At 46.5% G+C, this 25,670-nt stretch overlaps 1 protein-coding gene across 1 annotated transcript in view; it reads right to left on the bottom strand.

Moving 5' to 3' along the window:
- The window catches only part of Adam19 (ADAM metallopeptidase domain 19), an 87,045-nt gene that overhangs the window by 42,026 nt on the left and 19,349 nt on the right, over positions 1–25,670 (bottom strand). Inside the window, exons 4-5 of the mRNA XM_057774711.1 lie at positions 9,580–9,658; positions 3,767–3,843 (exon numbers count right to left, since the gene is read on the bottom strand). Coding sequence (XP_057630694.1) covers positions 3,767–3,843; positions 9,580–9,658 — 156 coding nt within the window. The remainder of the gene's footprint in view (positions 1–3,766; positions 3,844–9,579; positions 9,659–25,670) is intronic.

Genomic DNA, 25,670 nt, shown 5'->3' with positions numbered 1-25,670 from the left:
CATTTGGACAAGTTATGCCCCACCCAACCTCAGAGTCTCTCCCTAGAGCACGGGATGGGAGTCCAGGAGCCGGTCAGCCTGGTAGGGTCCCAGATGTTGGCTGAGAGAAATGCTGTGACCATCAAGCTGACCCATCAAGCAGATGCGGGAGGGTTATTTATTGTTTATCACTGAGAGGCTGTCTCTATAATTCAACTCACCAGACTTTAGTACGTAAGAGTTTACGGTCCCGTTAAAGTAATGGGACAGATTCATATGCACCCGAGACTTAGTTTCGTGTCGGAAACATCACAAAACTGGACTGCGTGCTTGGGATGACCTCATTTGTACATAGTAGACAATGCAAGTCCATTTTATACACCCGAACAGTGACGTGAACAAGAATGGGTTTGGGCGGAAGGATGGAGAAGGACAGAACTTTAGTTTTTAGCTTCAGTCCTGTACGGTTTGGATGTTTAACCCTAAATCTGTACTCATTACATAATGACAATTTTCAGTGAGTATTGTCTGAAAAATTAAACAAACAAACAAAAAAAAAAACCTCCCCAACAATGGACGGGAAACATACAGGTTTAGTCAAAGACATCACAGCCCCAGTACTGGCTAAACTTTCCCACAAGCGATCATCAGACCTTCCATTTAGTCTGTGGGTTCAATGGGGAGACGTATCCGCGCAGGCAGGGCATTGTGGTGACATTTACAAGACAGGTTTTTAGTGTGAGACAGGCTCGAGGGTATGGACATCTGACACCTTCAATGAAGCGGCGATCCCCAGCTGGGATGCTACGTGGAAGAGGCTGGGCCAGAAGAAGAAGAAGATCTCTGAGGGGCAAGTTCTTTGGACTACCGTCTCTCTAACTAAGACTGTTCTGCCTCACCATGGACTCCAGAGCCAGCAGAGAAGCACTGAGCTCTCTGAAACCCTGAGCCAAAGCGAATCTCCTGAGCAAATCTCCCGTTTAAACTGTTCACTTTAAACACTTAGTCATGAGTTGACTAACACAGATGGTTTGCTGTGTCTTTGATGACATCCACAGCCACTGATTAACCCAATTCCCAAGGTGACTGGGGTCCAAAAAAGTTACAAAACATTTTATATTATATAGCAAGGTTCCTCTTGCCGAGAGTATTTCCAAAAGAATGCATAGGAAACTGGTGATTTGTGAGGTAAGTTATGAGATACAATTGGGAAAGAGGGGTGAGAAAGAGTGCTGCCTCTCATTATATCCTTAAATGGTCCTTAACATTTGGATTTATTTTACTTTGATCGGGTATTTTTCTTTAATGATAAAGCGACTTACAAAGTACTCAAGAGAGACGAGGCTCCGGTAACCATCGAGCAGTGGTTCTCTCAACCTGTGGGTCGCAACTCCTTTGGTCGAACAACCCTTTCACAGGAGTCCCTTATCAGTTACTCACATTCCGGTTCATAACAGTAACAAAATCACAGTTACGTAGTAGCAACGAAAATATTTGTATGGTTGGATGTCAGCACATGAGGAGATGTATTAAAGGGTCACAGTGTAAGGAAAGTTTTGAACTGCTGGCCTAGGCTGTACTGGCTCCTTTCATTTTCCGCCTGAAGAGCCTGCCTAGCATATATCCTATCCATTTTCTCCAGACACCCGAGTACACTACCAGGAGAGATGAACGGTTGCTATGGAAACTCCCCATGGCGATATCAGGCTTCTGGAGCCTTGGGAGGCTATTTGGATTTAAACACTGCTGTCATTCCTGCCTCTGCTCCAGGGACCCAGTGTGGCCGCCTTGCAAGTCTCCAGCTCTTAACTCAGCCTGGCCACAACCTCGTTCTTTTAGCATGTAGACGGAGGAGAGGGCTGGGAAAGAAAGGCATGTGGACCCCACCAGATGGAAGCCTGCAAAACAGCTTCTCCATCAGCCCGACTGCTGGAATGACTTACAAGAGGCCACGCCAAGAGCATTCCCACTGTTCCAGTCCCAGGAGGGACAAATGAAGAGGCAGAGAGAAGCAGGTCACACCTGCTGGTTCCCTTTCCTCCTTCCTGGGACAGCCGCTGTTTACTTGCCGGCTGCAGGTGGCAGGGACTGAGCCTATAAACACCACTGAGAGGCCAGTTGGCTTGGCTGGAGGAGGCCACTTGAGTGGAGGATATGAGACCACTGTTAATCACCTCCCAGCCAAACCCGATTTCCTGCCTAATTCCCTCGGGCAACGCGCCACACAAATGTGAACCAACTCATAAACAGACATGAGACCTGCGGCCAGAAGGGCCCTTGGTTATATCTGGGGGCAGGGAGAAGCTAAGTCTTGGAACACATCTTGTGAAGTGCTGTAAAATCAATGAAACACGTTGTCTCCACCATACCTATCACTGGTGCCCTGAGGACACAAAATTATAACACCGCCATCTGCCAGTGAAGGACATGGCATACATTAACAAATGGCAGAAGCAGCCACTGATTCAAAGAAGGGGAAGAAACCATCCCCTACCAGCTCCTGAGAGCCACCAGTGAGCCCGCCCATATTCCCAATTCTGCCTTGGGTAGTGACACTGCGTGGGTAGTTTATCAGTAGTGAGCGCCTTGCCCCCGGCATATAGTTGGCTACCACCAACCAAGGATTTCTGGTATTCCTGGAGTTAGCACCCTGAGTTCAAGTGCCATGCAGTGCAGGCCATTTGTGTAGATAAGAGCCCAGATTTTTCAAACAAGCAAGGAAAGATACAGCATGGGGCTATAGAGATGGCTCAGCAGTTGCAGAAGACCCAGGTTGGGTTCCCAGCATCCCCATGGTGGCTCACAACCCTCTGTTGGCTCTGCCTCCATGAGATGTGATGCCCTCTCCCACCTCCCACCAGACACGTGCTGCTCTTGACTCAAACGCAGGTAGTTTGGTTTATCTAGTTGGAACTCTCCAGTTGATTTTCTGTCTCAAAAATTTCCTCCCCTTCCTTGCTACACCTCTCTTCCCTGACGTCCCGTTTCTGGCTACCCAACCTCAAAGTTCTTCTACCGTGGAGTGAACAGGTGGGAGGAACGAGGAAACTCAGCTTCGAGTCTACCAACATCTCATTTGTTTTTTGTCTCTCTTTGCTTTCATTTCTAGGACCTCACTGACCCTGGAGGAACTGTCCCCTCATTGTTACCCAACTCCTAGAGAGATATTTTGCCAGCTACAGTGCCTTTCAGTATAAGCCAACCAATAGCCCAGGGCCCAGCTACCATCTTGCCTTGGTTTCTCTCCCTCTGGGTCACAATCCACCTACCCATGGGGTTGGGTACCAAACAACTTCATGGATCCCATGTCCCAGAGCTACTGAAGTTACACAGAGCGGCCACTCCTCAGTCAGCTCGCCAAGCTCATCCACTCCTTCCCTGCACTAACCCACATGCCCCCAGCTTCCTGTCTCTTCACACCCCTGGGCTTTCCCACGCCGCCCCCCACCCCCCGGGATTAGCATGTCTCTTTCTACTGTGACTTACTGCCTGCCAGTTACACCCGACAGACAGCTCTTTATTGATGCTAAGCTTCCAGTCATGGTTGTCTCTTGACTCGTTAGCCGTAACATTCCTAAATAAGAGAACTCAGATCTTAGCACATTAAGCTCATCACGAAAGGGAAACCCAAGCCCGGTGTCTGTGTGACATCTCACGAGCTTGGCTCCAGTCAGAGTGTAGACACATACCCAGGGGCCTCCTGTCCAAGGCCCTTTGCCCTGGGTTAACCCCGCCCATCTTCCTGGGGAGTGTACCATTCATTCGCAGCAGCTTCGGCGTCTCTTACCTAATTCCCCGGCAGGTGCTGAGCGTGACGCTGGATGTTTCTGCTTCCCTCACAGTCCCGTGGTAAAAGCAGTGATCCTGGCAAACAGAAAAGTGCTCACATCAAATGGCACCGATAAACATGACTATGTTACCGTCTCATGAATGACAGGTGACGGCTTAGTTCCTTACCAAGCCTGACCTTGCAGGATCTTATAACCTGCAAAAAGCTTCCAAGTGACCTCTGTTTGGTTCTTACAGGAGCCTAAGAGATAGCACAGGACAGACGTCTCCAGTCCTACTGAGTAGACAGAAATGTCCAGGCTCACAGGTTGGAGAACACAGTTTCAGATCTGACATGTCAGCCTCAGGGAACAGTCTTCTGACAGATCCAGTTTCTCACTGATGTCGCCTTTGTAGCTCACTGTCATGGGTTGGACAGTGTCCTCCTGAAATTTTTATGCCTACCCAGAAGCCCAGAATCTAACTTCATTTGTAAATAGGGTTTTGATCGTGTCATTAAATTAAAATGCGGTCACAATCGATAAGAATAGGTCATAAATCTAATGGCCTCATCTACCTATCAGATGAAAGGACACAAAAGATATATAAGGGGATAAGCCACCTGAAGACAGAAGCAAAGACGGACGTAATGTAACACAGGACAAGGAGCACTATGGAGTTAGAGGAAGAAAGGGAGGACTCTTCCCTGGGGGGCCTTACAGAGAGCACAACCCCTTCCAACAACTTGGTGTTGGACGGTTAGCCTGTAAAATGGAGAGAGAACCAATTTCTCTTGTTTTAACCTCCCCATTCACAGTACTTTGTTAGGGTAGCCTCAAGATCTGAACACAGCTCAAGATGCTTCTCCTCCCCTAAATCCTCCACGTCTGGACTCTCCTTCCTGGGAACCTAGCTCCATGACGTCTGACGCTATTCTCTCGTCATGATGCCTCACAGGTGTCTGGTCCCCAAAAGCCAGCTGGAGCTTTCCATCTTTATAAACACAGAGAACCGCCCCATGCAGGCGCTGGACAAGGCTTCAGAGATGCAGTGAGGAAATGGACACACAGCTCTCGTCCCTGGGGTGTATAGCCTTGTGGAAGCAAGTCATTGATAATTAGGAAGCTGTGGTGAACGAGAAATGGGCCTCCTCTACCCCCGCCACAGTTCAAGTATTTGAACACTTGGAGATGCTACTTGGGTAAGTAGCACAGCCTCGATGGAGGAGGTACATCACTGGAGGACAGGTTTGGGGTTTTATAGCCTCCCCCACCTCCAGCTTGCTCTCTCTGCTTCATGTTTGTGGCTGAAGATGTGATCTTTCAGCCTCCTGCTCTGGCTGCCAGCTGCCGTACCATTATAGACTAGCCTCTGGAACCTTAAACCCAAATAAACTCCTCCTTCTGTAAGTTCCTTCTAGCCATGGTGTTTTATCCCAGGAACAAAAAGCAAGTGATACAGATGTCAAATGCACACAGCTACGGATAAAAGTTTGTGGAAGCAGAGAAGGGTTTGCTCACTAGGCTAATCAAAGCAACCAGGAAAGAGCCCTTCTAAGAGTGCCTTGTGCCCATGTGCTACACCAGACTGTCCCCCTCCCAAACCAGGTGGTCAGCAATAGGGGTCAGAACGGATAAGTCAGCCAGAACAGAGAGAGGTAAAATTGGGAATAAAGCCAGATTCTTAAAAGGGCTTCCCTAACACCCTGAGACTAAGTGGCAGTCACAAATTCCCAGGCTAGCCCTGCATAACAAACAACCCAAGGGCCTCATCTCCAGAATGTGCTGTTTGCAGTTGTTTCCTTGTGGGGGGATTCAGAAGGCAAACGCACATATATGAGTTCGCTTCCCTCCCACCTCTAACCCTGAAAAGAGCTCCATAATTAAACTGAAGCCGTTTGGCACAGCCAAACCAGCCATACATCCAGGCTCCCACATGGACCAGCGGTAGAAACGACTCCTCTGGCCTTCCACATCTTTAGCCTCCAACCTCAGAAGGATCATAAGAGTCCACGATACAAAGGAACTGGCTGGACTGCTCCCTAGCCCAAAGATAGACAGCAAACATTAGTAGTCACATTTTCATTAAATTCTTTCACTAAAGATAAAACACGGCCTCAGGGGACTCAAAAGGCCACCAAAAGGGCTGACCCAAATGCACAACCTTTACAGTTTCTATTCTACATCCTGTTCATCTGAGCCATACAGCTAAGTCAGGAAGCCCAAGCCAAGCCCACAGTCCTCTTGGGCTCTTTCTCTGGATCGCAGGTACCATTTCATCTACCACGGATCCATTGTCCGGCAGCGCTGGTTACCTGCCCATTCATACTGACACACAGCCAGGAGGAGGGACAACAGCAGCCTCCTCTTGGCATCAGAGACTGCTGGACTTTAACCAAGTCAGATTCTGACCTTCATGTGAGCACAGAAGGAAGCCACTGTCATGCGTTTTCCTTTGCTTGTCATCCCCTAGCACCTAGGAAGGCAGGCGACACATACACAGCCTGATCTCTAGCCAAGGGTCCCATTGTCTTCAAAGGCCAACCTGTCACATGGCTTCCTTATCTGTCCCCTATCTGGGCTAGGGGAACTGAAGGCAGACTATCAACAATCAAGTACTAGACCCGGTCCTTGGAACTCAATAGGGAGGCCACAAACCCAATGTGTAGAACACTGGCATTGAGAAGAACAGACAGTTCTCCCTGGTAGAGGGAGCCAGGCTGTCACAAGGAAAGCAGGGCTCACAGACAGTGGAATGACTGCAAGTCAAACATTCAGAAATGAAGGCTGGAACACTGTCCCTGCTGGTTCCTTCACAAGTAGCGAGAGCTTTGATCCAGACGTAGCTAAGGAAGAATTGGACCTCTTCGGCGCTCTGGCTGATGGCTGCAGTGTGCACACCCCCCGTGCTCTCTGCAATGGCATGTTCTACAACTGTCATGTGCTATCTATAATGTACAGAGGGCACAAACACATGTGACCAGGGTACCTGTCACTTACTCTTAGTAACTGCAAGCGCTAACAGCCAGCAGGCTACTACCACCTGATAACAGTTGCTTATCTGTACTTTAATTCTGATCCCAGCTTTATGAGGCAGATATTATTCCCAGGAGTTTAAAGGGGAAACTAAAGGTTAGCTTAAGGGATCCCAGCTTTCAGTAGATGTGAAAACCTGAACCCCAAGAACTTGGCCCTGAACCCAGTTCACTACCATTCCCAACCAACGCAGAATCAGCACCTGACTGAATTCTCTTGCCAAAGCTGTTCTACCCTATAGAAAGTGGACACGCTCTAGTCCGGGTCTCACCCCTTTTAAGCATAGCCAAGTTACTTTTCCTCTTCTCAATCCCCTCAACAGTAAAACACAGAGTTAGAAATAATAGTTATAAATCCCCATAAAAATCAGTGACTCATCTCACCCTTCCAGAGCACTGAGTCAGTTACCAGCACAACTAATTTCTGCGATTGAAAATAACAAAAGAACTCAGTACGGTCCAAAGGGTTGATTAAGGCCACACAGCTAGTGAAAGCCAAGACCGCAGCCCTGGCTTCAGATCCCAACCCCTGTAAGTCTGGCTGTTGGAACACATCCCCAGACCTGTTCCCCCAGTAACCTGACCTAGATTAGGGCTGTAACCTACAGGGCCAGCTAATGAGTCTCGGTAAGATTCCCAGAATGACTATTAAGTTTGAAGGCCCAGCATAGCCCTCAGCATTTAGGCCAAGAACAGCTATGGATTCACTCCGGTCCCATTTCTCCTTGGTTTCTTAGTTTCCAAATGAGAAGGCTGACTGGGAGCCCCCTGGGCCTGGGTGGAGACTTCACAAGAATCCAGCAGTGGTGGATGGAAGAAAACCATGATCTTGGCCCACGGTTCAGTCAGGATCTGCTTCAGCCAGCAGGGCCAGCAGGGCCTTCAGGAAGGAGGGGGGTTCAGGGAACCCGGGGACATCCTCTCCCACTGCTCTTCTCTGAAAGACCTTTAACACATCTCTGCTTGGTGCACAGCGTAGGAGCACAAAGAGCAAGTCAGAGCGGCCATGAAGTCATTGCATTCCGCAGCTCTTGGGGCTGAGGGGGCCACCCCGGGGGGCTTTCACTGCAGGAAGCATGAGCTCATGGCAAACTTGTGCCCTGAGACCCATTCTTGACTTATGGCTGTGGAGGTGGGAGGGGCTGGACTCAGAGGAGGGAGTTTTTGTGAAATTGAAATGGCTGTGGGCTTTCTCCACATGGCGCTTACCCAGCCCTTTGCCTGTTCCTATTCCTGGAAGCAGAGAACAGAAGTCTGAAGAAGGGAAAAGCTTGGGCCAAGGGGCTCTGCGGAGGTGTGGGTCACAGCTGGACAGCTTCCCAGAGAAGGCCCAGTCTGCCCGCTGCTGTGACTGGCCACACTTCCAACTTCTTTCGCACCCAGGAGAGTCTTGGGAAGACGTCCCACTGACCTTCACATCCCCTCCAGCGATCCAGGTACCCTACTGTAGACCTCATAGATGAATCCAACCTTAAAGGGACCCATCCTTTCCCCATTCCAGGGAGTTCGATAAACTAAGATAACCTGCTAGTAACTGCCAATAGCTATCTGGTTAGACATCCGCACACCGGCAGAAATACTGAAGAATATTACATGAGAATCTATTTCCATGGATACTATTAGAGGGATCCCAAGCAGAGGAACCTCCCCTGTTTTCCTCCATCCACGTCATACATCACATCTCTTGCCTCAGAACCACAAACACAAAAGGTCAGTGTAGCTTGTGCTCTTCCCCTTCCCATCACATCTCATGATCCCAGGCTCAGAAGCCTGGGTCTGGTCCAGCGCTACTCCCCTGAGGCACCACTGGGTAGACGATGGTGGGATAAATCTACCATGAGGCCCTGCTCTGTGTCCAGTAGGATTCTTCACAGAGTCCCTGGCATCTGCCCGTGGGATGCTAACGACATCCAACCATCAGCAAGCATGTGCAAGTGTGCCTTGCAGGAGGAAAAAGAATCACTGCTTCTGCTGGAGATCCACTGCTCTGGGCCTGTGAAGTCTAACAGAAATCGCCATGGGAAGAGCCAGCAAATCATGACACATAGAATGTACTATCTTAAACATCCACCAGTAGGGTATAAATTAAGTGAAATAAATTAAGATGCAAAACCATTTTCAAAATGATGACTCTTCGATCATATGCAAAACTTTCCCACTAAAAACAACTCTGAAGGGGAAATGTTCAGTATGAAGACAACAGCAACGTTTTACAAAGCTCAATAGAGTTTGGAAGTGGCGGCGCACGCCTTTAATCCCAGCACTAAGGAGACAGAGGGAAGAGGAGATCTATGAGTATGAAGTCAGCCTGGTCTAACTAGACCCTATCTCAAAAAATCCTTGATGGTTTACGATTGCATTAAAATGGTATGATGTTAATGTAAATTTGTATGAACAATGATAAAAACTCCACAAAACCTTCCATTTTCTTAAAATATTAATCAGCATCTAATTGGATGAGATGGCAGGACAATGAGTAAATTACTCCTTTTAAAGACAGAGTCTTAGTGAATGGTTAGTTAACACAGGCCTAAGAAATAATGTTTACTTTGTCATGATTTACATGGATTTTTAACCAAGGCAATTTAACCTCAAACATTCCATCTGTTTGCTTTGCCATGCTTGCCAACAAAGGACAGGAAACAACTGGGAGACAACAGACTTAGCTTCTGTTTGTGCTCTCGGTCTTAAGTCAGGGGACACAAGACCTTCAGAGAAGGGCTTTCCATCACTTATTTCCTCCACCCCAAAGAGCGGTACCCAAATACGGCAGCTGCTGATGGACATGCGTAGCTCACCTCGGACTTCAAGGTGGTGGTTTGAGGGTTGCCATTTGCAGTGTAGCAGGTTTCTGTGTAGGCTGGAGCAAAAAGGTGTCTGGAAAAAAAAAAAAAAAGCAGACATTTGTATCTTTATTGACAGATTCCATCTTCCTGGTGATGGGGCCAGTGACTTTAACTGAACCAGGAAAGGCGGCCAGCCCCAGACTAGAAGAAACTGGGTGGCCATTAAGGAACCAAGGAACAAACAGAAAACCAGGAGGAAATTTATCATTGGTTTTATATTCAGAGATCATCACTCCAGCCAGATAGAATAGACAATAATAATCCAACCATCGTGATTCGTTTTCCTGGGTCCTGAGAAAATGGACATGCAACCACATCCACAATATCCCAGGGTCAGGGGACCCCATTGTGAAATTCAACTGATCCTTCCAATATTGTATATGCTAACTTTCAGCATGGGTGCCTCACTTTTTCTTTAGGAGAATAACCTCTGCAAAATGCTTTTGGTGGGGTTATCGATCAAGGGGGTCCACCTGGTCCTGGCCTATGCTTTAGGCAAAGTCAGTGGAGTACCAGGTCTGAGCAGATGACAGGAATAGTCATTGTCCACAAAGCTGCTGAGGCTGCTGTTTATCCCTTCTTGGGGTCAGATCTCCCGAGACCTGCTAGTTCTGTTGGCCGCCATTCCAACAAATTCCCTTTTTCTTTTCCAAATGTGGATACTGTTTTCTCTCTCGCCACAGACCCTTTGAAGCTGAAGTTCAGGATCCCTAACCAAAGGAGATACAGAATAGGCTTCCTAGAATTTCTCTCAAAGTGAAATGAAAAATAAAAGAACCAAACGGATGTTTCAATTAACAGAACTGATCCCCAGAAAGTCAAGGTCAGGGAGCAAAGTGGTTTCTGATTTCTAATGAAGCAAAACATCACAAATTCAAGGGTGGCAGAAGAAATGCATATTTACATATAAATGTGGAAAATCTACAAAGTCACAGGGCATTTCAGAAATATATGTATTTCTTAATTCCATTTTAGTGAAAAACTAAATGTACCCCGAATGCATGTACTAAAAACAACGGGCAAGGCCAAGAGTACTTCATCAATGCTGACTATCTCGGGGGAGAGCAGATTTCCCAAGACAAGTTACATATTGCTACAATTAAAAAGAATACTTATCAAATATTTTGAAAACAGGAAACTTAATTCAAAACTCCTTTTAGAAGAAAACACAGGTTGAGGCCAAAAAGAACAGTCAATGAAATCCGCAGAGACATTAGATTTCGGAAGAGGTGATACTTTCCAGGGGAAGGAATATGGCTCCAAAGTCGAAGCCAGACTCTTCCCACCCCAGGATGCAGTCAGAAGGCAGATGACTCAAGAATTAGCATTCAGGCTTGAAGAGAAGCAGAGAAACCCAAGAGACATGTGTAAAACCAGAAAAACCCAAAACCCAGCTGGCCCAGAGGACTGCCCAAGCTCATTTTCTGTGTAGCATCCAGAAGATTCAGAGCAGAGTCATTCACGGTGGGAGGGAATTCAATAGTTAAGTCTCCCAAGCTTGTGTCTTCCCAGCACTTGCAAGTTTACTCAACGGACGATACAGTTAACTGTGGACAAAATTCTGAGTAGTTCAGCCTGCCAGGGGCTTGGGGCATGGGCTGGGATCTGAAAGACAGAGACCTTGATTCCAGCCACTATCTGTTTACCTCCCTCTCCTCTGCTTCCTCTTCCCAAGAATGAGGGAAATAAACCTACTGAATCAAACCACATAACAATCCAGGTAGCAAGCTGAACACCAAGCACGGTAGAGGGGAGCTGGGTAGAAAACAATGATTATCACCACTGCTTTTATTTTAGTCTAACTTCTGGAAACAGCGTCTGTGGTCCAAGCTGGCCAGGAACTCATTATGCAGCCAAAGAGGAGCCCTGAAGTTACCACCCTCCTGTCGCTACCTCCCAAGTGCTGGGAATTACAGGGCGGATGAGTGAAAATGTGCCCTGATTTATAGATGCTGAGGATTGAGCCCAGTTCTCATGAGTGACAGGCCAGTATTCTCAGCCATTAAGCCGCATTCCCTGGTGCTTCCCTATTGCTTTTAGCAAGGCTTACGATAGAAGGACCCAGAAAAAAATGACTGGATTTTCTTGTCTCTCTCTCTAACTCTCCTCAGCTATTGATTCGCTCCATACGTCACTTAGGAGAGATGATGAAAAGCAATTAGCTCATCCCTATGCTCCATTTCCTGGGTTGTTTCCACAGGCGGCATAATGGACGGCTGGTCAGAAATTCAGAGTTTAATGGAGTATCCTGGGTGCCAGTGGAGAGTTGTAAATTTTCCCACAGGAAATGCGCTTGAGGTAAATACACTCTAAGCTTATTCTGTGTCTTAACATAGGGGGGAAAATCATGTATCTGGCAACATTAAAATGAGTCAAAAGGGGTGAGGGTGGGGGATGAGCCAAAGAGAATAACCCAAAGCGAGCCTCTGAGGTATCCACATGTTCATAGGAGATGACTTTTCTGCAGCTTAGTTGGGGGTTTGTCCTCTTTGACATAGGACAAACTCTTGGAGTCTCAATATTTAAATTACCTGAGAAAATAAAACAGATTTCTCTCCAGACTACATACTCCCTTGAAAGCAGGGACCATGGTTGTCTTTAAAAGCTCCAACTAGCTTCCAATACACATTTATCCTGAACAAATGGATGAGTAAATTAATGAATTAATGAACAAATGGCCCTCCTACCTAGTATAAGAATCTACCAGATAGCCATCAACAAGGGAAACTTCCAGAGACTGGGAGCTCCTGAAGCTACCTGCTCTGACCTCAAGTCCTCTCATAGGTAAAATCTCACCCTGAATTTAAAATGACCTCGCTGTGTCTAGCACCTACTGGCTTCATCCTGTCTCTAGAATCCAAATCTGGAGGGTACAGCCTATTCCCATAGCTACATAACCACCATTTCTAAACAAAGTCAACTTAAAAAAACGCAAGTTAGGAGCTGGGGAGATGGCTCAGGAGGTAACAGGCTCCCTGCATAAAGGTGAGGACCTGATTCCCAGCAATTAAGAACAATCCAGTGTAGCAGCCTGTGTCTGCTAAACCCAGAGCTGCAAAGGCAGAGATAGGATTCCTGGAATCTGCAGGCCAGCTAATCTAACAGAAATCAGTGAGCTAGAAACTCAGTGAGATCCTATCTCAAAAAATAAGGTGGAAAGCAACAGAGAAAGATCCAAACAGGTAACCAAGCATCCACCATGTGCAAAATATAAAATGCAAAGAATATGGGGTCACACTCCAGACCTATGGCATCAAAAAGAAACTGAGGCTGGGGCCCAGCCTTCTGTCTTACAACTCCTCCCCGCAGGTGATCCCGATACAAGAACAAGCCTAGAACCAACACCCTAAACCACAAGTTTCTGAAAAAACTTCAGAAATGTGTAGACACATCTGAACGCCCAAGCCCCCTCTCCTTCCTGCCTCCACCGCATCCTGGATTGATGCAAACTGACGAGGTTACTCCCCGCCCACTTAACCGCTAGGCTCTGCTGTTTCTGCACCTTCACAGCATACCTGAGAGGTAGGGACTCTTACCGTTCCCGCTTTGCAGACCAGGGGCCAGGCAACTCTAAGTGGCCACAATGTTGGTGGAGCTAGATTTCAACCCACATCTGAGAGCCAGACTCTTTGAGCAGTCTGTTGCTCTGAGCCTCTGAGATGAAAACATAAAACCAAACCACTGCCTACAACTCGTATATCAACAGTCATGATAACGATAGTGGCCCTGAGGTTATATAGCGTGTCGTGACCAAGGCAACTTGGATACAAATGTCTGCAGAGGAGAGCCATGGGGTAAACTAGGCACAAGCTAAGCTAGTTCTATCCAAATAACCCTTCCCTTACATGGGCTATGGATGTAGGTCAAGAAGGTCCCTCCTTCTAGAAGCAAAGGGGTCATGTTTCATCACCATCTGTACAGTTTTACCAATGGGGGCAAAGCACTGCTTTCAACAACTCTCCACTGGCCCCAAGAGAAGGTTGAATATGTCCACGTGCCCAGGCAGGAGGATCCTGGCACTGTGCTCAGAACAAAACTTGCTGTTATTTTCCCAGAGAGGAGACCACATGCATGGATGCTAAGTGGCCAGCTGTCCCTTCTCCAACATCTTTCTCTCATCTCTCTGAGAGGGGGCTGGCGCAGCACGGTGGCAGGAAGCTGTCTCTTACCACTGGCATGTGATAGGGTTTTCAGGGAACGACTTGTGAGTGATGGAGATCCAGGATGAGGGGGAGCCTATCCAAGCTCCCCACCCTCCTCTCTCCCCCACGGGCTTTGCGAGAACCACCATTTCTATTGTACTCTCTTGCCTCCAGTCCTGTCCATTCTGCACTAAGGAGCCCATGGGTAGGCAGAGAGCAGCAGAAGGGTCTCCATCACATCTTAGTCATCACAGTGGTAATAGCAGATGGCACTGCAGCCCTAAACAGGGGCCAAACCCTAGTCACTAAACCCTGAAGTCCCTAAACAAAACCTCCATCGTGGGGCTGTAGAGATGGCTCCGTGCTTAAAATCTCTTGCTGCTCTTTGCAGAAGACCCAGGTTAGGTTCCTCAGGACCCACATGGTGGCTCACAACCATTACTCCAGTTCCAGGGGATCAGACACCCTGGTCTGGCCTCTCCAGGCACCAGGCATGCAGATCGTGAACATATAATACATGCAGACAAATACTCATACACACGAGGAAAAAATAAATAATTCTTTTTAAAAAAAAATGTGAAGTAGGTCTACAGGGAATCAATAAAAAGTTTTAAAAAAAATGAAAACACCCTGAATCTCTTGAAGCCAACCTAAGATATTAAACTGCACCCTCCTCACCACCCCCAGGCACTTTCCTGGGAAGAACAGCATCCACCTTGGCAACCTAAAACCACTAGAGCAGCCAAGACCCAAAGCATATAGCCTTTTCTAAGGTTTGTGCCCTTCCAAGGCCCACCAGCACTCTTGCAGAACTATATATTAACAGGAGTTTCAGATGGTTCTCTTAGCTACCCCCGCCCCCTCCCGGAGCGAAGAGCACAGATAAAGCAAACCGGTACAAAGTGGTAACAGCTTCAAGCCACCTTGAAAAACAACCCCTTCCCATGTGCTCGGCACGAACAAACGTTTCTCTGCTCCTTCCCAGGCTATTTTTACTGCTGCTCCTCCCCCCTGGTCTATTTTATCCTTCTGAGACTATCCAAGTGTCTGAGACATAGAGTCGCAGATTCGCAGATTCGCAGATTCACTTTTCCCCACTGCAGACTCGCTACCCGCTATTGCATGGCCTGGGGTGCGGGGTTGGCCCTCATCCTGTCCAAGTTAGTCACGTGGCTGTCTTTTTTTTTTCCCCCTCACACTCTTAATTTGGCCAAATCACACTACCACACCAGGAAAGACTGTGAAAACGAAAACATGAAGCCCCAGAACCCACCAGGACCCAAGGAGAATTAGATTCTCTAAGGGACTAGTAAGAAATCTGTCTTTAATAGTTTTGCCAGGTGATGCTTTTTCATGCTCTGAGAACGATCCTGCTCTGTTAGGTTCGCTTTAACTTTTGAACTTTTTCTGAGTTTCCTTCCTAGTCTTCTATTCATCTCCACCACAAAAATCTAAAAACAAGCCAGCCTTTAATCCCTGCACTCAGGAGGCAGAGCCAGGCGAGTCTCTGAGTTTGAGGCCAGCCTGGTCTACAGAGAAAATTCCAGGAGAGCAGGGCTACACAGAGAAACCCCCGAAAACAACATAAAAATAGGAAATGTTTTAAGTGTGGCTTAAAAAAAAAATCTAACAATGACACCAGCCCACGACGAAGGAACCAAGGGTGTCCCTGCTTTGGACACTACAATAGGATCTTGTCTACAAGTGTGTCCAGCTGTATTCATAGCTATGTGGTCCAAAGGGAGCTGACTGCACACACCTCATCTACACCCTGAATGTTTCGAATTGAGTGCCAACTGCATTGGACTGTCCTTCCAAGACACGAAAAAAGGCAAGGATGACTGTGGCTCCTTTTAACCTCACAGGACTCTGAGGGAGGAGAGAGACTGTCAAGACACAGACTCTAGGAGGCCCAGCCAAGTTTCTCGAGGTCCCAACTTCAGTATACTAATTATAGTGAATTAGGGTAGCTCTCATACAACCCTGTAAAATAGATGTTCTCCTATAAAGGCTTAGGGAGGGGCTATAGAATTGCAAAGATTTCCATTCAATAGAAAAGATTACACTAAAGGCCATTGTTTCCCCTACGGTTTAACCAGCAACTCAGCAATCCTTTTTCACTGTAATTAAGAGTTTTGTTGGTGGTGGTGGTTTGTTGTTATTGGGGTTTTTCTTTTTCTTTTTTTTTTTTTTTTTTTGGTTTTTCAAGACAGGGTTTCTCTGTAGCTTTGGAACTCTGTCCTGGAACTAGCTCTTGTAGACCAGGCTAGCCTCAAATTCACAGATATCTGCCAACCTCTGCCTCCAGAGTGCTGCACCACCACCGCCTGGCACATTAAGTATCTTTAATCCCAAATGTTTGGGACTGAAGTGTTCCAGGTAGCAGATATATCGATTGCAACGATGGGGATGAAAGCCTGGGCTTCACAGACGTTGGGCAAGCACTCTACCATCAAGCTATAGCCACAGCCTCTGGATTTCCATTAAATCCGGATTTCCATTAAATGGAAGCAGTAATGCCCAGGACTCCCTGGCACTGGAAGTATAGCTGAAAATCAGGAAGTGTTGTTCTAACGGAATGGCCTCTGCTAGTTCACAGCTTGAATAGACAAAAATCAAAAATTCACATGCATTATTATTATTATTATTATTATTATTATTATTATTATTATTATTTTGGTTCTCCAGAAGGGTAAAACTAAGAAGAAAAACACAGCTAGAGCTGTTTCCGGACCAAGTTTTCCAAACCAGCACTCTGTTTGGTCTTCCTCTGACTCTAAAGGAATGGAAACAGATTTGCAGTCCCACTGCCAAATAAGGCACTGATAAGTCCAGGGGTGCACAAGCACAGGCATTCCTTTGTGGGGAAGCAGAAGGGCCCTGGAAGGCTGCTCCCATGGTAAAGAGCTAAGCCCTCCACCCACCCAAGGGCTCCCTTGGCTAGGGGACCAATGTCCAAAGCAACCCTAAAAGCAAGATGGTGCCACTCACCATCAAAAGCCCAAAATGATGGGTACTCTGCCTTTAGCTTCCTACTAAGGACATCTCTAAACAAGGCATTAAAGCAGCACTCCTCTCCATCAGCAGCTTCTCATTTTATCTCCTGGTTTCTAAGGACCACACACACATACACACACACACACACACACACACACACACACACACCAATAGCTCTTGATCCTGTGTGCTGCTTCTATGTTGTGCTCAATGGATGTCAGGGTGAGCACTATTTATCCTTCAGCTGACGGGATCTTTATTTAATCCTCTCCTTGTCTCTCTCTTGGCTGTGGCTATGAGAACTATCCCTCTGTACAAATAGGACAGGGCTGCTGCTGTCTCAGGATCAGGCAAGTTTAGCTGGCAGGAGATCTGAGGGGCCCAGGAAATGGCTCACCGATAAGAGACCCTACGTAGCCCATCCTGGACGCTTACTGGAATTGGCTGGTTACGAACGGTTTCGGGGAAATTATATTTTCTTAGAAATACAAAATTCTAGACAGCAAGAACTATTCCCTGATAGCAGCCTGTATGGTAACCGGTATTTAGTAAATAATCACAGTTGTTGTTCATCAGATTAGCTGAAACCACAAAGGCCGGGAGGGGATTACCAGGGTGTGGGGGAAGTAGAAGGGGGGTGCAGACTAGATGGCCATACTATGAAGAAGGGCTTTCAGTATGAGCCCCAGGGGAATGGAGGAGAGCAGTTACCAGAGATCACCAGACCTCTGAAGACATGCAGAAGGGAAGACCAGGTGTAACTGACCCTGAAAAAAAAAAAAAAAAAAAACACCAGAGCAGCTATCTGAGAACCACAAACTTTCCTGCCTCAAAGATGGTTGCTTCTGTAAGTATGCAGGACCCATGATTCTTAGCATCTCAGAACATAAGTGAATAGCATCAAAACTTGAAAGGCCTCCTGGACCACAGAAGACCATTGTCCCAACCCACCTAGCATCTGGGCCAAGTTCTAGAGATGACAGTGGCCTAATTTGCTCTAGCAAGAAGCTCCTATCTCTCTACACTACTGACTGGGGTACTGGGAATCAGTCAAGGCACTTGTTCTTACTTGGTCACAAGCCAGCACTGGCATCTACCTGTCATGTCAAGGGACACCTGTATCTATCAGAGTACCCCCCATCCAGCATCAGCTCCCAAAGGGTCTATCATCCCCGATCCTGCCCAAACCAAGTGTGTGTCGTTCGGATCCTTTCAACACACTTTTGCATGGGACAGAATAAGTATGCAAGCCAATGAATCTACCACGACAGGACAGTCTTTACATCCTACCCTCTCTGCTCAAGTCTTCCCCTTTTACAGAAAAAGGGTCTGAAAAGGGTTAAAGCAACGTATCAACATGGCAGTTCTAATTTGTCTCCAAACCCAGCAGTCTCGACACCCAAGAGTATGTGCAATACTGGTGGTAGTTAAGTCAGGCGTTGGGAACATCAGAGGAAGGATGTTCGCTCAGTCTCGCTCCTGTTTTGTATCAAAGGCAGGGTAAGAGGGTGTAGAAAGCCTGTGTTCCTCGTGTCCTGATTTCATCATACACTTTTAAGTGCCTGGCTGTACTCCAGGACCTCGTCTGCATTCCGGATCCTATAACTGCAACCCCACTCATACCACAAATACTGTGTAAGGCCAGTCATGTGCCGGGCATTGTGCTAGGGGATTGAGACTCCGTCCTCAAAGGCAGGTATCATTTCCCTACCCTATGGGGACCTGCCTCTTCCAGCATGAAGCTCAGAGGAGGTGAGTCATGAAGGCACCAGAAAACAGTTGAGTGAGGACCCTTAGCAACTCGTGAAGAGCTGACGGAGCACGTGAAGGCAGGTTTTACCAGTAAGTCCCCAGAAGGTCCGTGCCCACTTCACAACCCACCCTCCTTCCTTCTTAGAACTGGTAAGATAGCCAATTTCCAGTTTCCTCTAATAAACTTAATATAAAATTATGCAGGAAAAGTACATATATGTGCACGTGTATTCCTGTGTGTGAGCGTATGTGTGTGATTGTGTGGGTACTGAGGGTAAGGCTGGCCCAGATGCTGGGAACACGGAGTCCCTGGCTCCACTCTTCCGGACATATTTGCACATCACACACCTAAGAATCTACGTTGATTTTTGTATTCGTGTGTAAACCCTAAATCTAGGATTTGGTTAATTCAAGCAATAAAGAACTTCGGAAACAGGGCCCCTGTTAACCCTCCCAAGCTTAGAGCACCCTTTCCTTTATCCCTCCAAAGGAATCCTTTTTCCCAGAATCCCCTTCTCCAGAAAGAAGGTTTTGAAAAAAAAAAAAAAAAAAAAACATGCTTGATATAATGCGGCCATTATAGCCACTTGGCCCATCTGGACCTCTCTCAAGGGAGGCTGATGCAAGAGGAGACTATGAGGCCCAGGCCAGTTTTCTACAAACATGCCCCCCTTGGGGGAGGAGCGGGAAAACATGGGGGGACATGCAAGCGACTGGAAAAGAGCCTTAAGTCCTTGAGTCATAAAGACCTGAAAAGACCCAGCTTGATCAAGAAGCTGAGAAGAGCCTAGCCAAGCTCAACTCACTCAATAGTATAATTGTTTGCAACTAAAGCTAATCTGAGACCCCAGAGAGGCCCCCAAGTGAACTTTCTGCTGCTACTGGATAGGTAGAGACGGAGACTCCCCTGCTCCTGAGAAGTGAAGCACTTAGAATTTTAGGAGAGGAAGGGCTGGGGAGACAGCACGGTAGCTAAAGGGCTCTCTGTGCAAGCCTGAGGGCCTGAATTCAAGTCCCCAGCATTCACTGCTGGGAGACTGGGACACAGAAGGATGCATGGAAGCTTGCTGGCCAGCCAGTTTAGATCACCGGTGAGCTCCCATTTTGGAGCTGTCTTTAGGAGCAAGGTAGCAATGAACAACAGAGAAAGACACATAACTCTATGTATCTCTGGCCTCTCCGTGTGCAGAGACACATGGTGGTGACTAGCGATCATTACCTTTAACTTATGAGAAAAACAAGATTTGAATAAGAACATGGCTTATACAGGGTTGGGTCACAAGTTAAGCACAAACCCAAGGGACATGACACTATTGTCCTACCTATTACTCAAGCTGAAAATCACGAGATGGTCCCTGCATTCATCCATGTCCTCTTTCAGCCCGTAGTTATCTCTCCCCATCTCCATGACTCCATCCTTACAAATCTCTCAGCAACCCATCCTCCTCTCTCCATGTCCCCGTAGCAGACCTAAAACTACTTGGCGTTGTCCTAACTGCTCATTATCACTCCCCACTGCTCTCAAGATAAAAAAGCCTGCAAGACCCTGCAGAGACTCATTCCTAGACCACCCCCACCCCCAGCCCTGGGCCTGTCTTCATTTCCTTCCTCCTGTTCTGTCCTAATCACAGAGGGTATCTTCACATCTTCCAACTGGTGTTCGGACCGTTGTTTCCCTTACAAGGGCTAGCGGCACACACTTAACCATCACTGAGCAGACTAGACCACCCCATACTCCTTTATTTGCCGTTTGTGGAAGCCTCCTATACCCTGAGCTAGGACAGTTCTACCGCACCCTCTGCTTTCTCCATGCTAGCGGCCGACCTTGATCTACTATAACTGCTTAAGTGTCTCCACTAGACACTAGTCCTTGGTGGCACGGACTGTTCTTGCCACTACTAATCCCAAAAACATCAGCCACACAGTTGACACTCGCGAGGTTTGCTGAGTGACAGGAGAGAAGGCAAGACAGAAGGAAGAATTCTTAATGAAGGCTGAGGAGATGGCTCTGGAGATAAAGTGTCAGCAGGCAAACACACACATCTGACTTCCATCCCCAGAACACACATCTTTAAAAGCTGGCTGCGATGGTGCAGAGTCTTTAATCCCAGTGCTGGGGAGGCAAAGACAGGAAGATCCCGGGGCTCAATGGCCAGATGCCTGGGGAACTCCAGGATGGTGAGATGCCCCTGTCTCAAAAACAATTAAAATTTCAAAAAGGTGGGTGGCACTTGAAGACCCAATAGCCAAGTCTATCCACTAGCATGCATGTGCACACACACAGAAGGAGAGAGAAATGGAGCAGGGATATTGATAACACACACGGGGGGTGGGGGGGAATGGAGCAGGGATATTGGTTAATTCTCAATTAGTAGTCTGCACTCAACTTGGACCCCTAGTGACTCCCACTAGAAAAGACTGGTCTCTAAGCTAACATTCACTCTTACCTGAGTCTGAGTTTGGGCACCCCCCCTACATACTCAGAGACCATTTAGTTAGTATTCAGGATCTCTCTTTCTCTCTGTGTCTCTGTCTCTGTCTCTCTCACACACACACACACACACACACATACACACACACAGAGTACTAAATAGAGAGAATGTGAAGCTTACTTCCTTAAAATCAAAATACATCCTGGATAAAATGTAGATTCTCGGACAATATCAGTCCAGGTTCTGCCCCCGCCCCCCCCCCCCCCCCCCCCGCAGAACAGTCATGATCCACTGCCCAACCAGAAAGTAGAAAAGGGAGAAACAACCTCGAATATCCAAGGAGTGTAGCATGTGTATTTGAGTTTAGTCATGTTTTTGGAGCTGGGAGAAAAGGAAGTAGATGGTGGAACTTACAATGCTCTGCCCGTACCTCCATATGCACCCCACCACCCAAGCTAGGAGGACACCATCTTAGCCTGTGCTCAGCCCCTTATAATCCACAGACTCCATGGATACATAGCCACACCCTGGGACCAATCCACATTTCTCTTTACTTGGCAAAGATGGCGGGGGGAGGGGGGAGCACTTCCCATTCAAGGAACACAAAGCAGAGTCTAACTGTCAAATGATTGATCTTCAAGCATACTCCTAGAAGTCCCGCCTGCTTTCCCAGCTGTATGTTTTGTTAGAGGCAACAGAACCCAACTCAAAGGCAAAAGTGGAAGAATGAAATACTGAGCTGTCGTCTATCACCGGAATCCTCTGGAAGCCCAGATGTGGAAGGAGATCAACCTTAACACATCACTAATGAGCTATCTCAAACAATGAGGCCACTCAGGAATGCTGGATTCCAAACAGATGACGAAGATTTGAGTTCGCCTTGATCTAGACCAAATATTTATACAGTATCTTCTAGGTCTGAATTCCTCCCTTGTTCATCCATTCATCCCGTCTCCCTGTGTCATCCTCAAAGACTGAGCTCCAAGTACCCTCTCAGGGAAGCTTCCTAGGACCCCATCACAGACAGAGTGCTCTCTCTCCTCTTGCTTTTTCAACATTTTACTCAACTCTGCTTTGTTATTGTCCCCCGAGAACAGAGCAAAGATATCTGTTCACATCCCTCACAGTCCCTAACATAGGACTACATACAGAGGTACTCAATCAAGAGTCCCTGAAATCAAAGGTCATCAAATAGCAGAAAGTTGGCCGAGGTTCAAAGGGGAAATCTAATTAACTGAGAGATAAATGGGTCATTCCTTATAAGGTGGTGTGTGTGCATATGTGTATGTGTGTGTGTGTGTGTGTGATGTGATATATATATATAGCAATTTTAAAAACACTAAAACATGCCACACCATGTATAAACCTCAAAAACATTAAGCTAAGTGTAAGATCCAATGAGAAAAGAGCACAGAGGACAAATTGGATGGTACATCCCTGTAGTTCCAGCACTTGGGAGGTAGCAGCAAGGAGGATCCAGAGTTCATGGTTAGCTTTGGCTACATAGTAAGCCCTGCCCAGGCTGCATGAGAAACTGTGTCAGAGGGATGGGTGGGAATAGATGGGGGGGAGGGGGAAGAAAAAAGGAAGGAGGAGAACAGGCCAGAGGAGCAGGGGAAGGAGAGAGGAAGGGAAGGACCTATTTTCTAATAATCTGATATGAATCACCCAGATTAGGCAAATCTAGAAAGAGCAGGTTGAGGTCTGTGACTAATAGATTTACATGGAAAGCGGCAGGAAGGACTGACTCAGTGAAGCATCACAAATTAAGTGGCTCAAAAACCAGAAGTTTATTACCATAGTCTGGGGTTCGAAGGCCCATGTTCCCTCTAATGGCTGTTGCCATTAAGGGGGCGGGGAGCCATTCCCATCCTGGTTTTGCCTTATGGCACTGGAACTCAGTTCTTTGCATGGCATTTTCCCATGAGCATGTCTGTGTCCTGACTCCCCTTCCTCCAAGGAATCTGGCCACACGGCCTTAGGAGTCCACCCTATTCATCTTGACAAAATACATCTATGACTCAACTCCCAAATAAGATTACTGCAAGTAACCTGGAACCCAGGCTCCAACGTAAGGATGTGGGCAGATAACAACTCAATGCACTCTGCAACAAGGCTCAGAGGTTCTTCCTGGGGTGACGGAAATGTCCCTAAGGTTAGATTATGGTAGAAGTTGCCTAAATAAAAAAACATCAAACTAGTTGCTTTCAGTGGCTACATATAGTAGGTATGGTGTGATGCTATTTGAAAATGAAGGGAGATGAGCCTGGGTTTCAGAAAATATCATGGGTGGGAATGTTTGAAGAAAAAATGTAATTATGTAGAGAGACTAAAGGTAATTCGCCTTCATGCACGCATGTGTTACTTGTGAGCTCCCTTGACTTGGGTCTTACCTGTCAGGGAAGCACCCTCCAAAGACTACAAGTGCACTACCCAGCCCAGAACTGCTTATAAAACCTTAAAAAGAAAAGGCAGGCTCAGCCTGAATGCCCACTGCTAAGAGGAGCTGAAATTAACCCAGGCATCTCGGGTATTGCTAAATCTGGATCATGATGATTGTTCTTCACCTTTGACTTGACAGGACTGGGAATTGTTGAGGAGATAACCCTCTGGGCAAACCTAGAGGTTTCCAGGAATGTTTAACTAAAGAAGGAAGAACCATCCATAAGCTGGGGTTCCATACGGAATAAAGAGGGGGAGAAAAAGGAAGAAGATGGGCTGGGGTCCTGAACTGAATGAAAGGAAAGAGGAGGAGGAAGATGAGAAGGAGGACAAGGAGGAGGAACAAAGCTGAGCATCAACCAGCATTCATTTCTCTCAGCTTCCTGGCTACAGACCCAAATGTAACCACCTCATGCTCACCTCGTGATGTCCCACTGTGGTTAACTGTATCCTTGCAGACTGAGAGCAAGAATAAACCCGCCCTCAATTTGCTTCTTCCCAGTTACTTCATCATGACATTGAAAAAAGCAATTAAAACCAGCAGGTATTTGAGGACTCACTGAATTATTTTTGTGAACTTGATCATCTTTCACTTTAAGAACTGTTAAAAGTTCATTGTGAGGGACTAGAGAAATGACTTGGTGATTACTATCACTAATTGCTCTTTCAGAGGACCCATGTTCAATTCCCAGCACCCACACAGTAGCTTAAAACCATCCATAACTCCAGTCCCAGGAAACCTAGTGCCCTTCTTCTGGGCTCTCTGGGCACTACATACACATGGTATACAGACATGCATTCAGGTCAATGGTCACATGCAAATAAAATAAAAATAAATGAGTAAACTCTCAAAAACTAATATTAAAATTTAAAAGACAAGGTCACTGTGATATATTTAGTCAATATATCATAAAAACATTTTAAATGATCATAAGTGCATATGGAAACATATTTCTAATATACTCTCACACTCGACCATACACAAGTGAAATGCTACAGCCCTCGGGGAGATAGCAATGGAGGGAAAAGTATGATTTATCAAATTTTTTTTAGAGAAAATTTAAACATAACCACCATGTGATCTTAAAAAACTGTTGATAGTTATCAATCCTATAGAAAAATCTACCAAATACTTAGTCTTCACACGCCTATTACTGTAGCATTATTTGTAGTAACAAGAAATCAGAGATTTGATTCTTCCTTAATAGAAAAACAGAAAGTTTTGATCCACCATAATCACTATGGAATCCTATGTCTTTATTAAAAAGAATAAAATAGGGCTGGGTAGGTAGTTAGTGGATTACAGCACTGGCTAACTGCAAACATGAGGACCTGAGTTCAAATCCCCAGCACCCATGCAGAAAGCCTAGCAGAGATATGCATGCCTGCAAACCCAACATTGTAGGTAGAAAAGAGAAAGAACTTCCTGACCAGCCAGCCTAGCCTGAACAGCAAGCTTCCAGTGCAGTCAGGGACCCTAGGAAGATAATAAAAGATAGCACCCAAAATCCTTCTAGTTTAGAAACAAAAGAAAGATGCTATGTTTGAAAGAAAATGCCCCTCAAAGGGAATGGCACAATTTGAAGGTATGACTTTGTTGGAGAAGGTGTGGCCTTCTTACAGGAAGTGAGTCACTGTGGGGGGTGGCTACTTTGAGGTGTCCTATGCTTAAGCAATTCCCAATGTCACAGTTCACTTCCTGTTCCCTGCAGATCAAGATATAGAACTCTCAGCTCCTTCTCCAGCACCATGTCTACCTATATGCCACCATGCCCCACCATGATGATAATGGACTCTGAAAATATAAGCCACCCCAATTAAATGTTTTCCTTTATAAGAATTGCCATGGTCATGGTGTCTCTTCACAGCAATAGAAACCCTAACATTCTATAAAGTGTAAGACAGAAGATAGCTAGCACTTAACATCCTGCTTGGGCCTTCTTATTTATATTCATGGATTCATGCACCCATACATATACCTGCACTACTACACACACAACACATACCAACTGTAGAACACACATGCTCATGCATACACACACACACACACACACACCACCACCACCACCACCACCACCACCACCACTACAAATGGGTTAATGTGGAAAAGTCCTGATGACAAATGTCTTGGTTTGCTACCTAATTGCTGTGATCAAGACCATAAACAAAAGCAACCCGGGAGAAAAGGGTTAATTTCAGCTTCCACTTAGAGTCCCTATGAAGGGAAGTCAAGGAATGAACTTCAGACAGGAACCTAGAGACAAGAACAGCATCATAG

The sequence above is a fragment of the Chionomys nivalis genome, chromosome 7 (assembly GCF_950005125.1).
Source record: "Chionomys nivalis chromosome 7, mChiNiv1.1, whole genome shotgun sequence".
Taxonomy (NCBI): Eukaryota; Metazoa; Chordata; class Mammalia; order Rodentia; family Cricetidae; genus Chionomys; species Chionomys nivalis.
The sequence above is the reverse complement of the archived record's forward strand: the minus strand, read 5'-3'. Positions and strand labels throughout refer to the sequence as shown.